Below are 27,101 nucleotides of genomic sequence, written 5' to 3'. Positions count from 1 at the left end.
CCACGGGCGGAGCCGGCGGCGCCGCGGGGTCCCTATGGCGGCGGCGGCGGAGCGCACGGATGAGCTGGTGCGGGACTATCTGCTCTTCCGCGGCTTTACCGCCACCCTGAAGCAGCTGGACGCTGAGATCAAGGCGGATCGGGAGAAAGGCTTCCGGGTGAGCGGCGGCCGTGTCCCCGTTCCCGGCGGGGCGCTGGGCGCGGGTGCCCCCGGGGAGGACGCGGTCCCCGGGCAGGCCTCGGGCGCCTCTCCGCGCTCCCCGGGGCTGGGCGAGGGCAGCGGGCCTGACGGCGGCGGGGCGGCTCTCGGAGCCCCCGCGCCTCCCTCCGGAGCGGCCGGCCCCGCCCCGCCGGGCTGCACTGGGCTGGGTGGCGGGGCCGGGCCGGCCGCGCAGAGGGACCCCTGTCCTCGGAGCCGCCCGGCCGCCGCCTGTGTGCGCGCTGGGGACCGCGGGGCACTTCAGCAGGGGGAAGGCTCCCCTCCTGCGTGGCTCCGGAGCGGCGTTAGCGCAGGACAGTGGTTTTCATCCCCTCGCTTGGCTTCCCAGTCGGGGAGCACAGTTCCCGGCCAGCCGCCCCCGCCGGTGGTCAGCCTGGCCCGCCCAGAACTGCCGTCTGTCCGACTTGCAACCCACCGGGGGATTTTCGGCTTCGAGTCGAGAGGAACAGAGGAGACCCGCGTACCGCGAGGGCGGCGGCAGGAAGACATCTCTTTGCCTGGATCTTTTCTTGGTCATGAGATTCTTGTCCAGCGGCATTACAGCTCTGCTTCTTAGTTTGTGTGTCTCAAGCACCAGCTACCTTGACAAACGTGTGGAAGTTGGCACAGAATTTGCCAGTGTCAAAAATACAGTTTCAGTCTATTATGCGAGCTGCATGTTCGTGTAACAGCAGTTCTGAGCACTGAATGTAGTGCTTTGAACAGTCAGATTTTTTCTTTAACCACCAATCCAGCCACTACTTTTATTATTCATTAAGCATGTTGCTTTTATTTTTAAAACACTAGCACTTTGCTAATGTTTAGAGATTGTCAGACAGTTGACTTAACTGAAATTATTGTCCAAGAAGGAACTGCTGGGGTCACAAACTTCAGTTTCATTTATCTGTAGGAAGCCGCAGAGATAGAAGCTGAGTGACGTCCTGAAACATTAACTGATGAGGGGAGAGCAAACCACATATTAAACGAATTCAGTTTAATTTTATACAGGGTAGAGGGTTGGTTTTTTTTTCCTGATGCCTCTCTTGGCCATCAGAAGTCACTGAACAAAAAATCTCTTCCCACACCACCATTCTTCCTTATTCATATTGCAGAAATTATTTTCAGAAGGACATCATAATAAAAAAATCCTGTTGCAAAATTTTACGCCTACCTTGTTAGTAGATGAAATTATTAAAGATAAAGGTACTTCAAAGATTGCAATACAACAGAACTGACTTCCTCTTTCTATTGGCTAAATGTAGGGGTGTTTTTCCTTTTAGTCTAAAAATAATGCTATTTTTTTCGTATACTGCACTTGAGTTTTCAACATTTGATCACGTTATTACTTTTTCATTATCAAGTGACTTTTCAAAGCACTGGAAAGTTTTGCTTACTTGCAAAGAACCCTCTCAACTGGGCTTAACAAAATGTCATATTTCTGTGAAAATCTTTTTGTCTATATTCTATCATGTTTCTTTTTCTTTTATTTGGAAAGTGCTGCAGAGTGGAAGAATGCTAATACAAAATGCAGTGTTTCCAGGATTAGGAAAATGGCTAATGCATAAGTGTTGGATTGTACCATTTATGCAGTTAAAACTTCTCAGCACTGAGTTACAGAAAGTCTCTTGTGCCGCAAGAGCCCTCAATGACTTCAGTCTTCTCCGTTTTGCCCTCTTTAGGTGGATAAGATAGTAGACCAGCTGCAGCAGTTCGTTCAGAGCTACGATCTGGCTGCCCTGCGGGATTACTGGAGTTATCTGGACCGACGCCTTTTCAGCCGTTTGGAAGACGTGTACCGGCCAACGGTGAACAAGCTCAAAACCAGCTTATTCCGATACTACCTTGTCCATGCTATTCAGGTAGTGTTTGATCTTTAGGCTTCTCTTTTATCAAGATCCTGGTCTCTGAAACCAGAGAGTAAACTGCTCTTGTGAGCCTCTGACAGGCCTGGTGGGTAAGGAGCAAGCAATTCATGTGTTGTGATCAGTAGTGTAGTAACGAGGTTGATGCAGTCTCACATGACAAGCTTGTGTGAAGGACAGGGAAACTCGGGCGAGGGGGAAACACAGTTAGCTGAGAGCAAGATGTTCACAGTCTGACATGAAGGCAAGTTCCCCTCAGAAGGATGCTAGCTCAGTCTTGCTTAGCCTCTGTTGATAACTTGGATACTGGCAGAGATCACAAGGTTCAAATTGGTACAAGGAAATGTGGGAGAGAAAATTAATATCTTTTTGCTTGCTTTCAATAGAACAGAAAATAATGAGCTTAAAATGGAACAGAGATTAACTTACTGAAACCCTGGGAAAGTCAATGGAGTATATTTTCCCCTTGATTCTTCCTCCTTGATTCCAGTCCCTGACTGAAAATCTTGATTGGTGTTGGTGGAGGAATCAAAATCTAATACGCATTTCCAGAAGTGCATTTTTTCGTATTTTATTTTGCCGTGTGCTTACCCTGAGGTGTGACAGCCCTGTCTGAATAATATAACAGGCGGAAACCTTTTCAGGTTACATCTGCTGTAGGCTTGAGTAATTTACACTTTGGTCCTGAGTATGAACGCTCATGTCTTATGTCAGCGCACGATCTGCAGTGGTTTAACTGGAGATCAGTGTGTTTAGTTTGATTTGTCTCAGCCTTTAAACAAGATTGTGGTGACTAGAAAGAAGGTTGGATTAAGTGTATTTGTGAGCTTCTCATAGCGTATTTGAGATTCTTTTGTTCCCTTATGAATCTCTTAACTCTAGCCACTTGCTGTGTCAGGTGGTGAAAGTAGTTGTTATTGTGTTCATAACAGAACATAACAGAGAGCAAGTATTCCTAGACCTAATCTGACAGCATTAATAGAAGTGTGAGCCCTTTTCTTCTTGCTGTGTTTCAGAACGGCCGCAATGACAAGGCGCAGGAGTTTTTCCTCAAGCAGGCCTCCGAGCTCCAGAACCAAGTGGAGTGGAAGGAGTGGTTTGTCCTGCCCTTCCTCCCTGCCCCAGACTCCAACCCCACCTTCGCTACCTATTTCTCCCGCCAGTGGGCAGATACATTTATCGTGTCTCTGCACAACTTCCTGAGTGTCTTATTTCAGTGCATGCATATCCTTTTTTGCAACTAATAGTTAAATCTCCCTTGCCATGGTGTTATACTGTTAACAGTGATGCCGAGAATGTAGTATTACAGAACCTATATACCAGTATAGTATTACAGAACCTGCTGCTTTCAGGTGATTGTTTAAAACAGCCAAGACTTAATAGGAAGCTGGTGTTTACCAGAGGATGTTGGAATAGTTATTGCTCAATTATCTGATGATATGTTACATTCCCTGGGCACAAACAACTGTGATTGTTGCTTATGCAGCCCTGTCCTAGTGACTAGAAATCTTGCCCACACCTTGTTCTGAAATGCTTTTACTCTTTGCTTGACATAGTACAAAACAGGCATGCACCCGTGGGTCATAGTCCATAACTATTCTGGCATCTTCTGTTAGACTCTTCTCTGGGTACATTATGTTCACAACATTGTCTAGTGACAGCTCACTACAATAGGGCAGTTAATTGTTGGCAGAAGTTTTTGCCTCACACTACAGAGTTCTGGCCTAATGTGTTTGCTGATGGGCAGGCTTACACTGTGGCTGGAATACAGCTCATCAGGAACTGTTTCTTCAGTGTACAGTAAAGCAGTAACATAACCTGTCTTGTCTTCCAGCTCTGACTGTAAAAAGGAATAATCTAAAAATCCTTACAAAGTCCATGTGAAATAGTTTGTGCAACAGCAAAGTACAAAGTTGACTCGGTAACTAAGCTGTTGCTGATCTTCTGGTCGTGCGCATACTTATTGCTAGTTGTATGGACTGGGCAGCTTTGTTTTTACAGGCAAATGGCTGGTATGGAGTGCTGGCTTTTAGAATTAAACCAGGTGCTCACAAGTTCGTGCCTTGATTTTCTTTAACATTCCTTACCGGTTCCAGTCATACTGAACTTTGAAGCTGAATGTCTCAGGAGCAGTCTCATACAAGAAGAAAATGAATCGTTGCGGCATAAGGTCAGAACTGAGGTCACTCTTTAGCTGCTGACTGTGTGATGCTGTGAGTTTTGTAAAATTGGTTCCACCCATTCAAGGACGTACTAACTGTTCAGTTCAGTGCAGTTATTCTAAGGCAGATTGTTAAGTCCTTTGTTATATTTTGATTTATATTTCAATTGTCTCCAGCAAACTTAGGGTTGTGATCATACTGTGAATTGTCTGTTTAGGGTATTCCTGTCCCTCTGATGGACGTGACAGTCCCCGTCCCTGTGCTGTCTGATAAGTGGCTGGATACTATTCTAACTGCTTTTCTCATATGCTGCAGAGTCAAGATAATGTGAAACTAGTGGCAGGTTAAGGGTGCATATTGTAGAAATATAGAATGTGTTGGAAGGGATATATCGCTGATTTTGCATGGAAACTTGTGAATAGTATTTAGTCATTTCCAGATTTTAGCTGATAGAACAATAGAAGCAATAGAAATGGGCAGTAAATTCTGGCAAAGAGACAGAAACTGTTACTTCTAAAATGGCCACTTCACCATATTTGATGTACACTTAAAGCAATTTAGATCAACTAATGGAAATGTTGTGAATGTCTGTTTCCCAACTCTAGACCTTACAGGAAACCATGAGAAGGGTCGATCAGTTCAGAGAAAATGTTGCTCATCCCCACGTCTTATTTTTGGCAGTATCAGCAGATGCTTAGAAGAGAGGGTGTAAGAATATGTAACATGGGGCAGTCATTTCCCAGTATAACTTCCTGTTAGAGAGATTCATGAAATCTGCAGTTTAAGAACTTTCTAAACTACAGATCATATGTGGATGATCACATACAAGTAGGAAGCCTTATTCATGTAAGCAGAACTTCAATTTCACTTCCTCAAACATACCAAAGTTAAAGCTCTTTCTGTATGAATACTTGAGTAAAGTAAGTTTTGTGCTTTACCTCCCATGTTACAAAACACTGTTGTATGTTGTGCTTCCTGTTTCAGCTGTTTTAGTAGCTGTTCGACACTGTCCTAAAAATGTTGAAGTAAAGTAGAATAATTGATTTCAAAAAGGAGGCTTTTTTTTCTGTGAAAGAAAAGCGAGGTTTGTCACTGTGTACTGTACAGAGTTAGTGGATCAGTCAGACGGAAGGGTTCTGCAAAGATGCTCAGTGAATAGGGACGGCAGCATAAGGTACGTTTTGAAACAGCTCTTCTATTTCCTCCAATTTTGCATTCTGTATTCTTAGTGAAATTAAAGCTATGGTTTGTGTTTGGCATGTTGATTGATATAATTTACAGTCTGGATAAGGGTTTTCTGACAAATAGGCAGAGTTAAAACAAGGCTTTCCCTTTTGGAGAACTGCTCAGGTCAGAAAAGGAAGCAACTACCTACGGAGGGCAGGTTTAAATTCTGTTTTACACTGTTGAAACAATGCAAATATATGAATAACAAATTCATTTTTCTTGTAGTTTTGTTCCTTAAATACTACGATAAAAGGAAAAAGAAGAATTATATCTGAAAAACAAATGTACAGAAACACAAGAGCCTGAGGAACTCTTCATGTGAATGAGTCACAGGCATAAAGCATGTCTGTCGCAGAAAGCTGCATCCTGAGGTTCCTCTCTGCTAAAGGGGAAACCCAAAAATGTTTCTTTCTCCATAACATGGAGATAAATTTCATTATCATACTTGAGAAGGAGATGCACAGGATATGGAGCTGGATTTCAGGGTGACCTGGTGGTGTTGACCTTGGTGAGCCCTGCTAGTTCACCAGTTCTCCAAACCCTTGGTGTGGGACGAAGATTACCTTCTAGGCTCCGTACTGGTACATCATTACTGCCTGTCACATGCATTGCTCTGGCCTTAAACTGCCTGCGTGGAGAGTGACTAGTCAGCTCTGCCCTGCCTGGCTCTTTGTTTCCCAGCACCATTAATGTTCCCAGAGCAACAGCCCAGGGAGAGGAGTGAGGGGTTTTAAGTAGGCTCTGGTTTCACATGTGTAAAGTACTGATTGTTTTGACTACTCAGACTAATGTAGTGCTCAGCTGGTCAGAGCAATTTTCTTCCTTCCCCACCCTTCCAAGGCTGTTGAAATAAAAGGAGTAAACAACCTCACTGGGTAGGAAGAAGGTGAATCTCAGTGACCTTCTGTTTAGTTGGCTCTTCTCTGTTGTTCTAGCTGTTTGCTCTGCAGGCTGAATCCTCCCGCATGAAGAAAGAAGAACTGGAAGTGGAACAAGCAGTTGTGCACCACAAGCTGCCTGCATATGTGGCCAACATGGATCGACTAGGAGACTCTGAGCTGTGAGTGCCTACAGGGGAAGAGCTGGGGACAGGCTCTGCTGCCTTTGTTATGTCAGGGAGGATCCAGGAGGGTCATTTCCCTGTTCCCTGCCCCGGGAATCAAGGCAGAAATACATCAAGGCAGAAAATCTCGTAACCTAAGTGGATTTAATGGGGGAATTCATGATGGACATCTCTCCCATCATTTGGGAGGTTCTTGCAAACCAGTGAGAGCCCAAGCACACATGGAAGTGATTCTGCTCTCAGCATTGCAGTAAGGTGTTCTGGGCAGCCAGGGCAATGGTAGCAGTGCAGTACCTTGTAGTATTGCTCAAATGAAGTGGATTGTCTCTTGATTCCAATTTACTTTAGTGCCTGCAATGCCATAGGTGAGTGCTCTGTGTTGTTTTGTAGGGATTCTTGTTACAGAGAGATGTTTTCTTGCTTTTGCAAAGTCAAGGGAGAAGGAGTTTTTGTTCTATGAGGCTCAGTTATGTGCAGAACTCCCCATAAACTTGCTGCAGTTAAAAGTGTGTTCTGTGGCTGCATCTGTTGTATACCTATCTGTGGAAACTAGGCAACATATACAATGATACACCTTGTTCAGTTTTTATTTAAACTCTGTTTTGCCCCCAGTATATTCTCAGGCAAGGCAAATCTGTGCGTTTGGATTCACCGTGTTACTGAGGTGTTTTTTTCTTACTTTAAAAGGATCTGAAAGAATATGTAGCTCAGCTACAGGTTATTAATAACACTGGGGCTTTGACTTTCTCATGTGCTTCTTTCACTTGTATTCAGACGGGAAGAGGATTGATCAAATTATCCTGTTGACAGTGACAACTGTCAACAGTTGTAGCAGATACCACACACAAAGTGTTTTAGTCTAAAAGCAGTCTGATTAAATAGACTTAAGTGTCTATTGAACTATCTTGATAATTGCTCTGCACTCCTTACAGAGGACAGACTACAGAGTTTAGTTTGTGATATGTTTTTTTAACTGTGTGGAAAGCCCCAATGCTATCTGCACATGTGGGGGAGTGTGACGTGAGGGATGGGATTATTTATTCCCATATTAATTTTTGTTCATTTGTATTAGAAAAACTTGCCTAAGAAGCAGTATTTCTTGTGCATGCAGCTGTCTGGGAGCCAGTTCTGGTTGCTTATTTTCATGTCTCTGCTCAACCCAAAGCCCAGCTTTTGGTAGAACAGTTCCTTCCTTGAAGAGTGGATAGACACAGTGAAGATTATTGTATTCCCCTTCCCCTTGCTGCCACACTGCTCTCAGAGGAAGCTGTAGCAGAGTGAGGTCAGATAGTTATGGTCTGGGAAGCAGCTGCTGCTCTTGGCATTGTGGGCTGAGAAGGGAGGTGTTTGTAATTATAGAAATGATTACAAACTCTCTTGCTTGCTTTGGGTGCAGATACTGAGATGTTGAAGGCCTGCTGTAAAATTGTTGAACACCACTTGCTGAACACCTGTCTAAGGGTATTTAGTGAAACACTGGATACTGAATGTTTCTCAAAGTAGAAACATCGAATTGGGAATCCCAGCTGAACAGGTTCTTCAGAGATCTGGATTCCCCTGCCTTTCCCTTAGGGTATTTCTAAACTAACCAGATGGTGTGGATGGAGTTTTAGGTGGCTCTACCGGGGATTCAACAACAGTTGATCCCACTATCTCAGTGGCATCTCTAAGAAGTAAGCTTTTGGTTACGGGAATTATAATGATCTGCTCCAGGTACTAACAGAATGTTTTCAAACAGTTTTTTAATGCATAGTGGTCCTCTGGCTTGGAAATGAACGTCTGTCTTCAAGTGGTTCAAACAGCTTCACTTGCTGGGTGGTCTTTGATCAGGTTGCCTGGCTACACTTTCATATTCTATTTTTTTTTTTCTTTTTTTCATTAGTGATATGACCTGCAATCAGAGGAGTACAGCACATTCTCTTCAGTCCCGGGGAGGCTTTTTGTCTACTTTTCTCTCCCAAAGTAAAAAGGGGCCTTCTAGACCAGCCCATCCAAGTGGGGCTTCTCCAACACAGACTGGCAGTATGCTGCTAGGGAAGAAAGAACCAACAAATCACCAGGTAATTATCAGCTGTGTTCACTGAAAGTTGCTCAGTATCCAAGGAGTTAACTTGCTGCATGGCACTGCTCCAAGCTTTTGCTTCCACCTGAAAAAATGAAATGTCCTTTCCTGCCTTGCAATATATGCTGGACCTGAATGCAGCACAAGAACAGCTACTGTTTTCTGTGGGCTTGTAGAGCCTTTGCAGGTGCTTGATTTCTTTGCTGCCTCTTTTGCTCTTTGTTCTGCAGCATAGCACAAGCATAACATTGCTTAGTTGTTTCTCTGCCTTCCAGAGTGCCAAAGGAAAAGAAGGAACAGTGAGCTCTAAGGATGGGAAGAGTCACTTCAGTGGTTTAGTCTCAGGCGAATCAAGTTCCCTGCAGCAGCGGCAGAAGCGCTTGCAAGAGCATGGGAAGGAAAGGAAGGAGCTGCTGTCGAAAGGAACTTTCCAGGTACTGGTCAACACTGCAAGGCTGGGAAGCAGAAGGCTGGTATTTCTGTAAAACTAAGTGGTAAAGCAAGTGCAAGTGTTTCCCTTAAGCTTCTGAATTGCTACCCGGAACTCTGTAGTTAATCAAGTCCCATTTCAAATGGAAGAAGAGTTGTCTTTTGTCATGATCTTTTTCAACAGCTTGATCCTGAGGGCAGTATGTTTCATTCACCTTAATGGCTGTGTTCAAATTCCTTGCTAAACCTTATTTTTCAGTAGCAATGGACTTGGCCCATCCATCCTGCCCAAGTGAGTTCTCTTTCTGTGCGTTCTTATGCAGATTTGTGCAGGCTCTGTGTGGGATAGATGAAAGCTGATAGAAAGTTTTCCTGGACAGGAGTGGAAACATCTTTCCTAGCAATGTTTTCTTTTTGGAGTTTATTGCACTTCATGTTGCAGTTTTGCCTGGGAGTGTGCCCTGCTTTCAGATCTAATGAAATAATAAAACTGTGTCCTGGAATTTAACTGCTGAAGGTCAGCAGACCCCTTCTGTTCACCTGTGTGTTGTACGGCTTTCAGCAGCCATGTTGTTAAAGAATACAGAGCACAGGAGGAATGATGGCAACATCTCAGCCATGTTTATTTGGGCTATATGAGACACTGCCTTGGGGGAGAGACAGTGCTTAGGGACTGTGTCCTGTTGGCCAGTATGTGTGGCTGTTCTGTTTGTGGGAGCACTGCTTTAAGTTACTCCATCACTCAGCATTCAAGGCCTTGAGAGAACTTTTTTTCTTCATGGTTCATCCAAAACGCTCTAAACATTGGTTGGAAAACTGCAAAGCCCAATTTCCCAATAAGTTTCCTTTGACTTTCCTTTTTCTGTGATGTTCCAGGTTAGGGCAGTGTTTTTTGGGCTATGTAAAAATTGGTTCTAGCGCTTTTGGGCAAGCTTGATACTCTTTAGCTTTCTCTTGTTCTCAAAGCATGTGAGCAAAAAGGAAAATGAAAGGTGGTGCTGTTTCTTCCTCTTTCACGAGTGTCATTCATTGGTTGTTACCTCCCCACATTAATTGAGAGATCATTCTTGGATTTGTTTCCCAACCTTTTCCAGCTCTGTGATTTCACATTATTTGATTATGCAGTGTTTGATCCATTGGTCCTAATGTGAAGCTACTGTAAATGAGGCAAGCATTTGTTATGGAACGTGGATTCAAAACCATCCATACCATTTTGGGACACTTAATTTTCAGAGGATGGTTTAAGAAAAGAATGCTTGCAGATGTTTTACTGGCTTATGTGCTGTATCTGCTTCTTGTTCACCTTCTGGTAGCAAGGGAGGACTAAGCTGCTTCCTAACGTTTCTATGTGCTGCAGTGCAGATCTTGTCTCATCCAAATGCCTTCACCTTCTAAAACTCCATTTGTTCTGTCTTCTCTGTCAGATTGGGTTTTAAGCTTTTGGACTCATGTGCCAACTCTACTGTTGTCATCAGTCAGTTGGCTGCAGTGGTGGCTCCAGTGCACACAGTCTAAATCTCTGGCAGATGAGGAAAATCCATCCACTGTTGCTTAATAACCAACAAGAGATTTTGTGCAGATTTGCTTAATTGCATATTATACGGACTTAACTTATATTGCTGAATGCAAGAATTTCTTGAAATACATTGATTTACTTGCGAATTTGTGCTCTAATGGCATCTAAATGGGCCTCTAATATTGGCTGAGGTATGAGGTTTCCTTTAATTCTTACAGGAAAGTGTATGGCTGGGCACATGGAGGGGTGTATAAGGGACTCTACAACTAAGCAGGCCATGGTGCAAATCTGCAACACACTATCCTTGTGCTCAGAAAGGTCCCTGGAAGAAAGAGTGTTGGGCTGAGAATTCTTCTGTTTCGTTGCAGCTTCTTTTTTTTTTTTTTCTCCCAGCAGGCTGGGGTGGCTGAGGAGCTTGATATGGAGCTGCTGCTTCCTTGTATTTCACACAGGATTTCTTCCTTTAGGGCCAAAGTGCTGAGAAGAAAACAGATATTGGCATAGCTGAGACAGAACCATCCTCAGAGCTGCATGCTGAGCAAACAGAGACTTCAGCCAAAATGCCTACCAGCAGTGCAGAGGCTGTGGGAGTTCGGCAGGAACAGCCTTTCATCGTCCTGAGCCAGGAGGAGTATGGGGAGCACCATTCATCCATCATGTACTGCAGGTAATGGACTGTCAGAAGAGGGCTGTCTTGTACAAGCCTCTGCAGAAGGACCAGCTGTGTTGGCCTCTTTCTCCCAGCCTCTCTTCTGTCCAGCACATTGTGCATATACTCTCAGTTGTAGGGCAGTCAAGTTGCTGTGACTGAAAATAGCCTGTAGCTTGTGCATTGAGAATGGACAGAGATTTTTGTGGCTGGGAGATGCTAGCCAGGAAGAAACTCCCTTGGAAAGCAGGATGGTATTGCATAAGGGCATTTTAATTTACATCTGGAGCTTAATGCACCTCATTGTGCCAGTTACTGTGAACTGAGTGGGAGGTGGTGCAAGGAGGTTCTGATTCCTGCAGAAGGAACTGGTGCATGGCCAGGGAAGGATGGCTTAATGGGATATATAATTGCATCTAAGAATTGGAGGGAGAAAAATACCCCATTGGTTTTGTTCTGCACACAGGGTTGATTGTTCTGGACGGAGGGTGGCCAGCTTGGATGTGGATGGGGTCATCAAAGTCTGGTCTTTTAACCCCATAATGCAAACTAAAGCTTCCTCCATTTCCAAATCTCCATTGCTCTCTCTGGAATGGGCGACTAAGCGTGATCGGCTGGTGAGTAGTCTGCGTGTGGAGGTGCAGCAGATGATTTGGGGCTGTGTTGCATGTTAGTTTCTAGAAAGCAGCATTGTGGATAAGATCAGGGCAACGGTTAGTTTCCACTTTCAGTGGGACATGGGGATCCAAAGGCTCTATGGTTTAAGAAAAGCTAGAGTGAGGATTGTACTCTGTGTTTTGAGCAAGGAATTCACCACCACTTCAGGTGGCCCTGAAACAGAAGTTCCCAAGCTGCATTGTGGGTAAAGCTGCAGGACAGAAGTGCTTGTCTTCAGGCAGAGCACACAACCGCTTGTAAAGACAGGCAGAGGCAACCTGTTACAACATTCTGTGGTAACCCTGCAGCAGAGAGCTGTGGAGATTTACTCATACCCTGAGCCAGCAGCAGAGAAGGGGGAACAGGGGTATGGTGGGAGGCATTTTACTTTTGCAGATGTGGAAAGGGCTCCGTGGCCAGTTTTATACTGGTGTCTTAAGAGTTGAGGGTCTGTGTGTACATAAGGAGCTTGGAGCTTGTTTAAATAACATGGCAGTTTAAATGTTTCCTGTAGCCCTTTTTCTCTAGTTCTGTTACTAGAGAGGAGCTGTAAATTATATGCATTCTTCTGAGTCCTAGAACTGTTGCTAGTGTTTCTTGCCCTCCCTTGGTAAAGAGACAGGGCTGTGTGAGAAGGCAATATTGTTTACAATCTGGCACGGACTATCTGTTGCTTGCTAACCCCAAAATGCTACCTGTGAAGAGCTGGTGCTACAGCTTGTCTCTTTCTTTTTTTTGCTTTTAGAAAGCAAGTTGTCCATGCAGTTTTTGCACTTTGCTTGTTGTGTTGTGTTGATGTTTCTTCTGCTTTGTGGATTTTTTTTTTGTGCTTGCTAATAGAAAGATTCTTCTTTCAGAAATACATGTGGGATTCACCAGCAAATTAGGCACTGAAGTGACAGGGATCTGGCTTGCTTAGTTTGCTTTTATGATGCATCCCACCATGATTTAAATTTTAATTTAAATTGTAACACCACTGATAAAGCATGTGTGAGCCCTTCTGGATGATTTCGTTCTCCCATGGATGAAAGGAGATGGCCTCTGCTTGATTTTCTCTTTAGCACAGAATTAACAATCCTTAATTTCTCTTTCCTTGTTCCCCTAGATATTGAGATTCCATAGATGTTTTGCATCCTATAGTGTTGAGCCATGATCTAGAAAGTGGTGTTTATGTCACCTTGGTCCCTATTAGATCTTTTTCTCATGGGAAGGCAGGGTTTTTACTCTGACTTCTGTGGCTCTGGGGTAGTCCTACTCAGCATGATTGCACAGGAAGACAGCATGTACCCTAATGGAGTGAAATTTAGTCTGAATGCATAAATAGAAAAAAAATTGAGTAAATGTTGGTGGTTGTTGGACAGCATCATTGTACTGCTCACTCACACACTTTCCATCTACTCCTTGCTGGTTTCAAGCTATTGCTTGGCAGTGGGGTTGGGACAGTTCGTCTTTATGACACAGAAGCAAAGAAGAATCTCTGTGAAATCAGCATTGATGAAGACATGCCCAGGTAACTCTGGAATACTGATTTTTGTATACAAATATAAATGGCGGTTTTTTTGACAGTGAACGTCTCAATGTTCCTGCTGCTTTTCTGCAACTTCAGAACTATCTTGCCTTCATCCAGAGGACAGTCAGTCCATCTCTGAGCAGTGTAAAACTGCACAGTTAAAAGGGAGACACTCAAAATCTGTCTAAGCACATGAATACTGCCCTCTTTTACAGTGCACCCTGTCTTGCGGGGTCTTAAAGGGAGAGGTTGTATTTGAGTGTTGTGCTTGGGGCAGCTGCTGGAGAGAGGCAATTCAGACTATGTGCCTGTGTTTCAGGATCCTCTCGCTTGCCTGCAGCCCAAGTGGTGCCTCTTTTGTTTGTTCTGCGGCTGCCCAGAGCCTTGTCTCCCACATGGACTTCTCAGTAGTCAGCTCTGGGGGCAAAAGCATGAACCAAGTTCCTGGGAAGCTGCTACTGTGGGACACTAAGACGATGAAGCAGCAGGTACTTGCTGGGTTTCTTTTCTTTCTCAGTCTGCTTGCTGAGAACGAGTATCTTCTGTTTCAATGCGTAGGAGCCCTCTTTCTATATTATGCTGACTTTTTTTTCAATACCCTTCTTTTTCCTCCTCCCTCCTCAATCACATTCAGGGTAAAAATAAATAATGTAAGTAGCTGCTGGCCTTGAGTGAAGTTATTTTGTTTTATTGATGTGTTGGATTTTTTAAGGGATTCTTCAAAATAGTCCATAGCCTTGTTTCTATCCTGCCTGCACAGTTTGTGACTGGAAATATCCCAAGTGGGGATTGAATGATGCTTTGCTCAGGCTTTTCCTAGTTGAGCTATACTGAAGGGTTTTTGTTGCTGCTGTTTCCCTTGCCCTCCCTGTTTTTAAGTGAAGAGCTGTCTCTGACACGTAGGAGAAAGCAACATACTCAAGCTAATGCCTGCCAGAAGCTGGTTTTGCAATCTTGAGGCCATGGCCAAGAAAGCTGTGGTTTGGCTGAGGTGAATTGCTGGTTTAGTGTCACAGTAAAATGCCACTGCCAGCCTTGAAGTCTGTAATCATTAGAGGTGTAAGGCTCCAAACTGGAGGAGTTCTTGCTACTAAATACCATCTTTTCTCCCTCCCCTGGAAATCAGCTCTTCAGCACCCCCAGCTCTGTTTCTTGGCATTAATGCAGACTTTCCCTTCCAGCTGCAGTTCTCCCTGGAGCCTGAGCCCATTGCTATTAACTGCACAGCCTTCAACCACAATGGCAACCTGCTGGTCACTGGGGCTGCAGATGGGATTGTTCGTCTCTTTGGTATGGTGGAAAAGAACCTGGGGGTGTTGGTTGATAAGCAGCTGTGAGGCCAGGTGGCCATGGCTTGCATCCTGGTTTTTATCACAAACAGTGTGGCCTGCAGGACTAGGGAAGTGATTGTCCCCCTGTACTTGGCACTGATGAGGCCGCAGCTCAGTGTGTTCAGTTTTGGGCCTCTCACTACAGGAAAGATATTGTGGGGCTGGAGCATGTCCAAAGAGCAAAAACAAAGCTGGTGGAAGGTCTGGAGCACAAGTCTCATGAGAAGCAGCTGCAGAAGCTGGGGGTGTTTAGCCTGGAGAGATGGAGACTCAGGGGAGACCTTATAATTTTCTACAATTACCTGAAAAGATGGGGGTTGGTCTCTTCTCCCAAGTAACAAGGTATAGGACAAGAGGGAACAGCTTCAAGCTGCATCAGAGGAAGTTTAGATTGGATATTAGGAAAACTTAAGTCACCAAAATGGTTGTCAAGCACTGAAACAGACTGCCTAGGAAAGTGCTGGAGTCACTCCCTGAAAGTATTTAAAAGATGTATAGATGTGGCACTTGGGGACATGGCTTAGTGGTGGGCTTGGCAGTGTTAGGGTTATGATTGGGCTGGATGACCTTGGAGGTCTTTTCTAACTTAAATGATTCTATGATTCTGTGACACTGGGCAGTGAGGTGGCTCCTAGTCCTCAGCTGGCTCCCCTTAGCACCCTTCTGCTGGCCCGGAGGCAGCTGTGAGATATGCCTGAACATCAGGGTGGAAGCTATTTTCTCTCCCTCCACAGTAGCTCTCGGGAGTGAATTGACAAACTTTTTCTGGAGGATATTGTCTGGAGACCCTGGTAGTGCAGCTGGATTTGTTGTTTCTCTCCTGCTGAGGAGGGGAGTTAACTTGCCCTTGAGCCACGTGTTCTTGGGTCATACCAGATAGCAGTACATCTGTTAGAGGCTGAGTCTTGAGGAAAGCAACTAATGTGTGACCTTCCATTTGAAGGCACAGGCTTCATATCAGTCCTCCTTCCTTGAGCAATTTCTGTTTCTCAGGCTTTGCCCTCTGCAGCCTGACCTTTTAATAAAGGCAGTTTGGGCCTGTCTCATCTGTGAATGAGGAATCTGCTTCTGGCACGGGTGCTAGCTGGAGGCTGCAGCCCCAGGTCTGTGGGAGGACAGAGCTCACAGCAGCTGTGAAGGTGGATGGATAACAAGGGGAGGAGGGGTGCCAATGTGGCTTAGATGCAGAATGCCTGCAGTTGACAGTGAGCAGCCCTGTAAAGCTGGAGGAAGAGTTGAGTAGTTACAGGCAATGATTTTTGTGGCCAAAGTAGAAGCCATATGCTGGAGTATAAGCACAGGGTGCTGGAATTGGATTGGGCTCCCCCGGCTGGTTTAGAGGGCTGGGACAAAGACCTTAGGAACATAAAAGACCTCTCTCTCTTCACCTCAGCTCTGTGTAAGTACAAGAAGTGTTCAGTACTGGTTCTCCCCTTAGATATGCAGCAGCACGAGTGCGCCATGAGCTGGAAGGCACATGATGGGGAAGTCTACTCCGTTGAGTTCAGCTATGATGAGAACACAGTCTACAGCATAGGCGAGGATGGCAAGGTAGGCTGTGGGTGACCTACTTGTCAGCTTCTACTGGCAGTGAGATCACTTCTGGAGTCTTCTCCATATGGTGGGGATAGTAGTAAAAATATGCTCAGAACCTCAGATCTGTGGGCTGCTAACTGTAATCTTAGGTACCACCCAGTCTGCAGTAGCACCCTGCTCCATGCAGTCTCTACAGGGAGAGGGGCTGCAAAGTATATTAGGAGCTGGAGCTGTCTTGGACCTTGTCTGCAAATCCTACTGTTGGTGACAACCCCTTCCTAGGTAGTCCATGTGAAGATGACATTTCTGTGCCCCTGGGATCACCACATTTGAGATCTGGGATTCATAGGGAAGCAGATCCTTGACCACTTTGCATAAATCTCCTTGTCAGCAGCTCCCTATTGCTTATAATAAACGTTTCAATTTCTGCAATTCTGCAGTCTTCAGCAGTAGAGGTGTAGCTTAGGGAGGGAGCCACCTGCCTGAAGGTGTGGGGCCTTGGATGAGGAGAGTAAAGTGAATTCTCACCAGGATACTGTATGCAATGTGGAAGGACACACAGGCAGCAGTGCTCATGGAAGGTAGGGCATAGGTTTGCCTGGACTCTTACAGCTTTCGCTGCCTGCATTTTATTAATATAGCCACTTAGATATAGATGTCAAAATGCCACCTTCTGTTTGTGAGGAATAGCCACTTGGCTTAAAAACAACAAATGGCCACTCTACTTTGATCCTAGTTAATTTCACTATAGGCTTTTGTCATCTCTTTTTCTCATTCTAGTTTATTCAGTGGAATATTCACAAAAGTGGTTTGAAGGTGTCTGAGTATGACCTTCCCAGTGAAGCTACAGGTCCGTTTGTTCTGTCCGGGTACAGTGGTTACAAGCAAGTCCAGTTCCCACGAGGACGGCTTTTTGCTTTTGACTCTGAGGGCAATTATATGCTGACATGTTCTTCTACTGGGGGAGTAATTTTTAAGGTAAGTCTGAGAAGTGATGGGGAGTACTCTTACATATCCATACAAGCTTTTGTTATTTACAGGGGTGCAACAGCAGACACTGGAAGTTCTCAAGCAGAACCTACGCATCCTTGCTCTGTGATAGTTATTGCTCAGTTTCACACAGTTTCACATTTTAGCAGTGTGTGGTGTTTAACAAGTGTTTGGGTCCTCTGTATGTAGCTGGAGTATGTGTGCTCCTTCTTAAAGTTTAGCCGTGGCAGTTTTTCTTAGTGTCCAAGTGCCTGGGACAAAGTTTTAATTATTTTTTTAATATATGGATGCACGCCAGTTCAATGCAAAATGTGTGATTGTGACTGATGCTCATCTTTAATCTGCCTCGTGTGCTTGTTGATGCTATGTTAGACCCAGCTTGATTCTCCCCTTACTCTGTACTGAAATTAAATTAAGCGTAAGGCTGAATGGTTCCAAGTACACAAATTTCTGTGCCTCAGTGACAATGGTTACTGATCACACACCCCTTGCCTTCTCTTGAGTATAAGCCATCGCAAAGCAGATTAGATGGAATTTTTACTTTGCATCTGGGGCACTCACGGCACCTGAACTAACATGAGCTTTAGCTTAGGCTTATGTGTTTCTCATCAGTGTGTGCTGTTAGCCTGCCTTGTTTAATTACTGCAGGTCAGCTGACATCAGAAGCTGAGCTGCTTGAGAACATGTGCTTTCTGTTGGGAGACTGGAAACTTCCTTTCTCATGTGTGCTACACACATCTCAATAGCTCTCTGGTTTTCTGCTTAATTGCACATGCTGTCAGATACGGAGTCTGTAGCAGGCTTTGACTTCTCTTGTTGGATGCATTGTCCCCGCTGCAGAAACTTACCTCTTTAAAATCTTACGTTTTCCTTCTTTTAGTTAAATGGTGAAGAAAAGGTTCTGGAAAGCTGCCTTTCCCTGGGAGGACACCGAGCTCCCGTTGTCACAGTGGATTGGAGCACAGCCATGGACTGTGGGACCTGCCTCACTGCCTCTATGGATGGGAAGATTAAATTAACAACTTTACTGGCTCAAAAGTCTTAACCTGGACAGTACTGAAGGGAAAGAACTACAGACTTGAAAAAAACAGTGTTAACTATACAGGAACAAAGTGCATGGGAGAGAAGGCAAAGCAAAGTCCCTCTTCTCATTGTAGCTTTTGCGTCTTGACAAATACATTTGCCAAACCACTGTGCAATAGAATGCCAGTATGGGACTGGATCAGTGGCAGCACTGAAAAATAAGTCTCCACTGACCCATTATGGCAGCTGGGCTTCCTTCTGTCAGGGAGTCTTGAGTAGCACGTGGCTAGAAGGCTGTTAGAGTCATGTCAGGGGTTCTGCAGAAGAAGCTGAGGCTGGAGGAGGCAAGCATGAGGCAGCACAGTGCATGATGATAAGATGACTCAAACTGGAAAGGCTGACATGAAGCCAGGATATTCTTTCTATATAACATTTGTTGTTATGATTTTGTTAGTTTGGTTTTTGTTTGGTTTTTTTTCCATAAAAAGAAAGTATTCCCTTGCACTCGAGATCTGTGCTTTGTTCAGCTGTTGCTGCAAAACGTGGAGGGTGGCTGGGACAGTGATGTCCAAGAGTCTCCTGCATGGAGAAAAGGCCCTTGTGCTTTTTCACCGGGTGCTTCCGGCACTGACACCCGCACACCAGGGGGGAACCAGACATCCATGAACAAAAATAATGGCGTTTGTTTGGCTGTATTGAGTTACCTTGTCATAGGTATCTGCTACCAACTACAGCAAAGATCCTTAGTCAGACTTTGAAATGCTTGTTTTGGAGTTGAGAAACTAACTAATGCTTAGCAGCTACCTGATGGTGGGTAGGAGGAGGGAGAGCCAGAACCAGTCTGGCCCTGTGTAGTGCTCTCTGGCACCCTCCAACATCAGGGAAAGTGCTGTGCTAAGGCGCTGCATAGTCTTTGAGTGGACTAAGCAGACACATTTCATCTGCTTACACATTGCCACAGAACTTTCTGCTGCTTATGTCCTTGGCCTGTATTGGGAGTTTATGGTAATGTTCCTTGGCAGAGCATACACACTCTACTGGAAAATGAACAGGTGTTTTAGAATTTAGAGTTGCAGAATTATAGAATGGTTTGGGTTGGAAAGGACCTTAAAGATCATCTAGTTCCAGCTGCCCTGCCACGGACAGGGACACCTTCCACTAGACCAGGCTGCTCAAAGCCCCATCCAACCCAGCTTTGAAGACTTCCAGGGATGTTAGCTTCTTCCAGGTGTTACCTTCTAACAACACTGACAAAGGGTCAGCTAAGATTCTGGAGAGAAACCACTTTCAGGTTTGCTTCATAAGTAGGACTAAAAAAACCCTCCAAACTGCTAGGGAAATAAAATATTAAAGGTATATTTCAGACCAAGGCTGTTATGCAAAATGATGCATTAGCACCACATTGATTCTGTGCCAGAAGCCTCAAGGACTGAACATCTTGTTTTGCTAGAACAATCCTCAGACATGCTTTATTCCTAAAGGGATTTTTACTCTATATACTTTGACCAGGCTCCTCTCTCTCCTGCAGGGCCCGCCCGCGGCAGGGGCAGCACTGCGCGCCACAGCCTGCGGAGGGCGCCCCGGCAGCGGCGAGCGAGGGGGCCGGGTGGCTGGCAACTGTTCCGAACGTGCTGTTTGCTCCGCAGCTGGCCCACAGCCCGGCTTGCTCCGCCTACGTCGCCTCCCGCCCCGCCTGACCAAGCACGGGGCTCTGTCGTGACTTGGGTTGTACGGCGGTTTAGAGCCGCCCTTCCAGGTGCCCCGCGCTCCCGGTGGAGCGAGGAAGCAGGGTCGGAGCGACGGGCGGAAGCTGCCCCCCCGGCACCGCCCCTCCCGCGGTGTTCCCTTGCGGGGGATGGCGGCGGGCGCGCGGCGGCGGCAGCTCCCGGCCTGGATGGGGGCGGCGGGGGCCGAGCGGGCGGCGGCGGCGTCCCCGTCCCCCCGGGCCGGGCGGCGGCGGGCGGCGGCAGCGCGCAGGTAGCGCCGCCGGGGCGGGGGAGCGGCGGGCGGGGGGCGAGCCCGGGCGCTGCCCGCGCTGAGCGCCCCCCCTGTGCGCGGCCCAGGGCGGCGGCGGTGTATTGTATGAACGAGGCGGAGCTGGTGGAGGTGGCCTTGGCAGTCCTGGCCGAGGTGAGCCGGGACCTCCGGGACTTGGCCTTGCCGTAAGGGAGCGGCCGGGCGGGCGGCAGGGCTGCGGGCGGCCCCTCTCCCGGCGGCGGGTCGGGGGCCCTTCCGGGTGTAGCACAGTTTTCCCGGTCCCCTCCTCTCGATCCCAGCTGCGCAGCCGTTGCCGGGCGCTGCAGGACAGAACCAGGCTCCACCGCGGACCTGGGACCTGGCGAGGACTGTCCCGCGGGATGGTGGGCTGCACCCCCTACTCCTTGGGGTGCTCCCGGGGTGAAGTCACGCACGGCCGGGTTTGTTTGTTTTCCCTTTGGTCAGAATCTACAGTGCAAGGAAAGTGAAGAGAAGGCCCGGTCTGGGAGCAGAGAGGAGCAAGAGCTTCAGCCAACACTAAACGAGGCTCCTGGGAGCAAGGCCAACGCGGGGGAAGGCAGCGACCACAGTCCGGCGCTTCCATCCCCTCCTGGTGCTAGTGCTGGTGCCGAGACACAGAGCACAGGCGGGGAGAACTCTGAAGACGACGTTCTGAAATATGTCAGGGAGATCTTTTTCAACTAACATCTCTGTGACTCTCCAGGAGTAGGGGGGACAGTGGGGCGAGTGTCCCTTCCCATGGTGCTGAGGACACTGGGAGGAGGGCCTGGAGCAGGCTGTGTATCTGCTGTGTTGGTGCCCTGTGGAGCTGGTAGGATACCCATGAAAGCCAGGGAGGGGAAAGGAAGGAGGCACTCACTTCACCTAATCCGTGCTGGGTTCAGTGGGGTTTGGCTCCAGATTAGGATGTGTTCATTTCTGTTTGGCATCTCAGAGCATGGACAGATTAAAGAGGACATTCTGGTTTCTGTGAGCGTCCCTTTGGTGGGTCAGTGTTGGGACTGGAAGGGAGCAGGGAGTTGCTGACTTGGAACGCCTTTGCTGGCTCTGCAGAGCTGCAATAGTCATGGTTCAGCCTTGTGGGCTCCCTTGTCCTTGTGGTCCCTCTGTGACATCTGCAGTGGGGGTTGGCAGGCTGTCCACATTGGACCTGATGCTAAATTTGCCTCCAGACTCCATCAGTCCTCCCATGGCTGAGGAAGACATGAGTGAGAGCAGATTGGCGGGGCTGGGACTGTCCTGAGGGGGCTGACCCCATGGCAGTGTGCATGGGGCGATAGGAAGGGATGAATACCCCTCAGTATCCTTTTCCCAATCCAAAAGGGGAGTGAACAAACCACATGAGGCCAGGTGTGAGAGCCTTTATCGAAATGAAGAATCAGTCAAACTACCATCACCAGCCACATCCCCACCAAGGCTGAAGCAGGAAAGAAAACATACCCTCATGTCCCCAGAGGGAATTGGGGCAAAGCAGGTGTTTCTTTGTGCAAGCTTACATACATGGCACGGGGCACTGCTGTGCACTGTCATGGCATGGAGACTCCATCCAGTGCTCTGGCTATGATGGCCTACCTGGGGCACTGCACCCCAGCCTTTTGGCAGCCCTGGCCCTGCTCCCTGAGCACACCCTTGTGTAGTGTGTCCTGAGCTGGCTTTGTGGTGAGCTGCCCTCACACAGAACCACTTCTGGAGTCTCAAAGGTTGCTGGAGTGCTGGGCTCAGCACCATAATATCAGTGGGGACAAACCTGGGACTCTGCACCAAAATCCTCTGCTTCCTCATGGAAACCCTCCTCACTGGAACTCTGTTCATCAAGTTGTTAGGCTGCCTCTCCAGGTGCTCTGCTGCTTCTGGGGTTGGATGTGGGGCACATTGCCCCAGTGAACTAAGGCAGTGACTCCAGATACTATAGCTGGTAAAGTACAGGTGCTCCTGCTGAAGAGAGTATTTTCAGTGCACCTTTGAGGCTGCTACTGCTGTGATGGCAGCGTAAAGCCACAGCTCCTCAAGTCACAGTTACCTTGAAGGCATCCCTGGTTAGTCCAGGAGGTGGAGAGGGAGCAGATTCTCTGGGCAACTCCAAGAAAGGAAGCCTGTTTTCTTCTCTGCTTGCCTGTACTTAAGCTAGATATTAGCTTAGGACAGAGGACTGTGTCCACTGTATACTGGTTCTGATCTCTTCACTGCCCTTTGGGTCAGGGCCAGAAGTGCTATTGCTTTGATGCTGTGCCCCATACTAAGGGGTGTTACACGCTGTTGTTCCTGGGAAGCTTCTGTGGTACACTGTGGCTGTTGGTGTCTGCTGCCATCTTGACACAGGAGTGCTGCACGCAGCAATATGCCAGAGCATGGCTGGACATGAGCCTTTGGACTAAGGATCAAGTTCTTGCCAGTGACTAAAGCTGCATTTGCATTACTAATTTAAATCAGGTTAATGTTAGCTCTTGCATCTTCACTGTCAAATCTCAGTGGGCAGGACCTTCTCTGTAAAAGGCCTTTGACACTTATGTGTGTACTTGACCCAGCTGAGGTACATAGTGGCAGTGAGAATCTGAAGCAGTAGCAGAGCCTGAGTCCCAAGCAGTGCCAGGAAGCCCCCAGTGAAATCAGAGGGGTGAATCCACTGTGAGGTTTGTAAAAGAAACATACCCAGGCCTCCAGACAGGATTATCATCTGGATAAAGAGTATGATGAGGATCACCTTCCACCCCTCTCTCTGCTCTGTGTAGTGCACATTTACAAAAAAAAGGGGGTAGAAGATGCTGAAGACCAGGCAGGTATACACACAAACCCTGGCTAGCGCCATTTCTGGTAGGCTGACGCCCATCACCTGTAGATGCTTGTAGTCCAGGCACTGCAGCTCCCCAGCTGTCTCATTCCACAGGCAGAAGTTGTAGAAGCCAATGCGTTTGTCAGGGATGTCAACCAGGTTTCCAGCTTCATACAGCAGTGCGTAGACCATCAAGGTCAAGGTCCCAGCAGCCTCGAGGAGACTCAGCACATAGAGCAGGTACCCTGTACAACTCTGTTGCAGCAGACCCATCCTGGTGCCTATATGCTTTCTTGGTGCCATGGAAAAGCCTGCTGTGGGGATGCCTGTTGCAAAACACAAAGGGGGGGACCCCTCAGTTGTTGTCTGTTATGGCACCCTTCCCAAGATGTGCTCTGAGCCTGTGTCGCTGGAGTCTAGGACTCCCCTTGCTAGTAGAACTGAAGCATCTCAGTCCTGCCTAGGACTGTGCTGCATGTGTTACTGGGTCAAGGGGGTGCATTAGGTGCATTTTTTGTCACAGCAAAGGTGGCTTAATGATGTCCTGTGTGTGGACCAGCACTGGGAGGATGGTATGACTCAGCCCCACACATGCCCCTTGCACCATGATCTCATATTGAACAGAGAGGCACTTGTCAGCAAACTGCAGTGATGAGAGGGGAGCAAAACTGCTGTCTGATAAGAAGGGGGTTTAGAGCTGTTCTGGGAAAATGCTTTTCTTTCAGTTTTGGTCAAAGACAACCCTTGTGATCTTTGGACTACTGAGTAAAAGAAGGAGGAGTTAAGAGCTATTCTGGGAAAATGCTTTTCTTTCAGTTTTGGTCAGACAAGGACATCCCTTGTGATCTTTGGACTACTGAGTAAAATGCAGGTATGACAGGATCTGAACTGCAGGGCTCCCCTTGCCTCCCTGCCCCATCCTAGAGCTCTGGGACAGTCAGTGCCATCGATGCCACCCTTTTCCAGCACCTGAGCTCCACTTGCACCTGAGGTCCTTGCATGCCCATAGATTTCTGAGCACACCAGGACTGATTGCCTGCAGCTCTGCTCCCACCACTGAGGCTGGCAGACATGGTGCTCCTCTGTCCTGGTTGCCTAAGGACCAATGCCCTACACAGACAGGCTGTTGTCCAGCTCAGAGAGGCACGGATCAACCTGCAGCCACTCACCCTCCTCTGAGGCCCAGGGATATGGGTGTTACTGAGACAGACCTGTGATTGCCATCCTCTGTGCTCCTCTCTCGGACTGCTTGGCAAACCCAAGACTGCTCCTCTCCCAGAAATGTGAACTGTCCTCAGTGCCCTCTTGCAGGCTTCTGCTTCACACTGAAAAACAGGAAAGTGGCATCAGGAAGAGGTATCACTGGCTGCAGATCCACATGGCATCACAGCACAGACCACCCAGATCTGCAAAGAGACACAAGCAAGACAAAGAGCTTGGAGATCTTGGCTTCAAGCTCAGCCTCTGGCTCGAGGCTTTGCAAATAACTTTCCTCCCCTTTGACAAGCATTATCTCCTGAGAATCATTCACCGCTTTCCTTCAAAAAGTTCACATTGGTTCCGCTGTCCCCCCTCTGTTGCCTATTGTCTAGTGGTATATCATCCTGATGTCCTGGATGTTCTCTAGGCCATCACCCAAAGCTGCTTTTGGATTTGGTACAGCCCAGCCTCTGAGTTTTTAGAGCAGCAGGAGAGACTCCACTAAATTTGTACCCAGTGCCTGGCTGCAGTGCTGGTGACTAGAGACCCTTCAGCATCCCCCTCCCACTCCCTGTCTCTCCCTGGATACTTGGAAGTGGGCACCTCTGTTTAATGAGCACAGAGATAAAGCTTCTCTGTCCCAAACTTCTTCTCCACACAGTCATGGCTAGGAGCAGCACACACACAGCATGGAAGGGGGGTCACAGCATCAGACACCAACCTGTCCACTTCCCCTGATCACTTTTCCCTCACTTCTTGTAGCTTCCCTTGGAGGTCTTCACAACAGGCTTCTGGAGAGACTGGAAGGTCACATGGAGGTTGCCCATTGTTCTGAATCTACAATGAAGACACAAGCAACGAGGAAAATATTCATGCTTGGGCACAGAGTGTGCTGCAGAATGAGACCTCAGGCACATGTAATTTCACCATGGTTTGTCTTGCCCCTGATATTGCCCCTTGATTTGTTTGTCTTACACACGGTCTCCTGCAGCCAGGCATTGCTGCTTTTCCTCTCCCTGTTCCACAAGGGCTCACACCACCCACTGTTCTCCCTGCAGTCCTGCCTCACAGCCGTCAGAAGAAGCTGCACTTGGAAGGGACTCTTGGTTAGCTGACCAGCTCCCCAGAGATTTCTGTTAGACCTCAGAGCTGGGACCAGTACAGCCCAGCCAGCTCCTGGCCTTGCCCACTCACCAATACTTGCTGTCATATTTCTTTAGCCTGACTTCCTTAGGAAGGCAAGCTTGTAGAAATACAGGGTTTTTGTTCCATCATCTCATGTTTACTCCCCCAGCATCCATAAAACATAAAAGCTATTAGAATTGTCCTACTTGCACATATTTACTAGAGAGGGGACAGAGAGTTAAATTCCTAGCAGGTTTGTGGATATATATGGCACAGGTAGAGGACAGCCACCTCAGAGACCCTGGGCTGCTGTGTGATCTCTACATCTATGAGGGCCTGGGGAAACCCCATGGTATCTCTGCCCTCTTTTTTGCTTTGAGGCTCATGTCTATAAGGACATATTTTCTTTTCCCAGTGATGCCACTCTGTTCATTGTCAAATTTCAGGCAGCTTTGCCCCTCATCTTCCTGCCGCCTCTCCAGCCAGCCCAGCAGGTAAATCCCTGTCCCTAGGTGTGACTGTGACAGGGCCAGAAACATGCCTGGAGCGGGTGCCTTGTGCCAGCTGGACAGAGAACACATGGCTGGCCTGGAGGCGATGTATCATTTGGCAGTGAAGGCTGAGACCTAGCACCCTGCCACCAGTGCAGCCGCAAGCACGGCGTTTGTGAGCTCTGCAGCTCATCCTTTAGTGGCAGCCTGGCTGAGAAGCAAGGAACAAACAGGAAAGAGCTGTCACCGAGGGTACAGCTGGGGTTTTTCCCAAACATCTGCAGCCTTGCCACCTCTAAGGAGGTGCCTATGCCTTTGGACAGGAGACTCTGTGGCTCTTCCTCAAAAGTGCAAGAAAGAGGAATCAAAGCATGGCACAGCAAGCCCCAGCCTGGATTCAGCCTCCTTCTTTCTGGACAGGCATCGCTGGAAACACTGGGTTTCACCATAGGAGAGCTCTGTGTCTCAGTCTCCCCGGCAGAGAGAGGCTCCATTGCATGGCTCAGGAGCTCCCTGGGATGTCTTTGTGGGAGATGTGGCACCTTCTGTGCTGTTGAGACTGCGCAGCCCTTTCCTCTGCTGCTGGTAGGGAGGTGAGCAGCTTCCCAGGCTGGGGCTGCGCTTCCTCCGACAAGCTGCTGGCAGAATGCCTGGGCAAAGGTGGCAGGAATGCATGCAGCTCTGGCACAGGATCTGGCCTCTGTGCAGGGTCACACATCTCTGTGGAGCCACTGCAGTGGGGCTGAATGCAAAGGGACGAGGGGATGGGCATGTTCTCTTTCACCGAAGAGCCCTCCAAAAGATTTGACTTTCCTGCATCCCCTCTCCCTGGCTGCTGCAGGGAGAAATGCCATGTGAGAGCAGTGGGAAAGGAAGGCAGCTTTGGACTTAGCACTTTTTCTTCACGATACTTGCCCCCCCTCCCAGCCCCTCGGCTTCCCGGAACCCTCTTTCCCCTCAGGCAGGATTATCTGCAGAGAAACCATAGGTGAAGAAAGGCCACTGACAAGCTAAGGATTGCCAGCAAGCAAAAATCAGCCAGCGGCAAATGCAACAGACTGTAGAGGAACTGCCCTTAAAGAGTCCTACAGCTGGGGAAGGACCTGCTCCCTCCAAGACATTTGCACACCACTTCTTCTCCTGGCAGTTCCCTCCAATGCCAGTAGCGTTAAAAAGGTGGGGGACTCGGTGGAGGATGCTTACCGGCTGCCCATCTGACTGGGTGCGGAGCTGAGACACACTGGAGAGGGCTGAGGTGCCCTGGGGAGCCGAGCTGGTCTGTGTGCTGCCAGGTCCTGAGCT

At 47.7% G+C, this 27,101-nt stretch overlaps 3 protein-coding genes across 3 annotated transcripts; 2 read left to right on the top strand and 1 right to left on the bottom strand.

Moving 5' to 3' along the window:
* The first annotated feature begins 8 nt into the window (after positions 1–8).
* On the top strand, positions 9–18,719 carry WDR91 (WD repeat domain 91). The gene is made up of 15 exons (XM_027739127.2): positions 9–157; positions 1,878–2,057; positions 3,077–3,284; positions 4,148–4,230; positions 6,385–6,509; positions 8,395–8,572; positions 8,850–9,008; positions 10,987–11,186; positions 11,635–11,785; positions 13,241–13,335; positions 13,655–13,823; positions 14,517–14,625; positions 16,105–16,217; positions 16,983–17,180; positions 18,073–18,719. The coding sequence occupies exons 1-15, from the start codon at positions 35–37 to the stop codon at positions 18,235–18,237; spliced, it is 2,256 nt and encodes a 751-aa protein (XP_027594928.2). The 5' UTR covers positions 9–34; the 3' UTR covers positions 18,238–18,719.
* Positions 18,720–19,873: 1,154 nt separating this feature from the next.
* CYREN (cell cycle regulator of NHEJ) lies at positions 19,874–21,181 on the top strand. Its single transcript, XM_039383996.1, has 3 exons — positions 19,874–20,192; positions 20,279–20,345; positions 20,658–21,181. The coding sequence occupies exons 1-3, from the start codon at positions 20,071–20,073 to the stop codon at positions 20,895–20,897; spliced, it is 429 nt and encodes a 142-aa protein (XP_039239930.1). The 5' UTR covers positions 19,874–20,070; the 3' UTR covers positions 20,898–21,181.
* A 378-nt stretch (positions 21,182–21,559) lies between these two features.
* TMEM140 (transmembrane protein 140) lies at positions 21,560–27,101 on the bottom strand. Its single transcript, XM_027739140.2, has 4 exons — positions 27,003–27,101; positions 24,905–25,020; positions 24,195–24,308; positions 21,560–23,309 (listed from the first exon to the last, which is right to left on the bottom strand). Exons 3-4 carry the CDS (start codon positions 24,205–24,207, stop codon positions 22,672–22,674), a joined length of 651 nt encoding a protein of 216 aa, XP_027594941.1. The 5' UTR covers positions 24,208–24,308; positions 24,905–25,020; positions 27,003–27,101; the 3' UTR covers positions 21,560–22,671.

This window comes from Pipra filicauda, unplaced genomic scaffold (genome assembly GCF_003945595.2).
Source record: "Pipra filicauda isolate LSUMZ 115617 unplaced genomic scaffold, ASM394559v2 scaffold334_size1588553_pilon, whole genome shotgun sequence".
Taxonomy (NCBI): Eukaryota; Metazoa; Chordata; class Aves; order Passeriformes; family Pipridae; genus Pipra; species Pipra filicauda.
The sequence above is the reverse complement of the archived record's forward strand: the minus strand, read 5'-3'. Positions and strand labels throughout refer to the sequence as shown.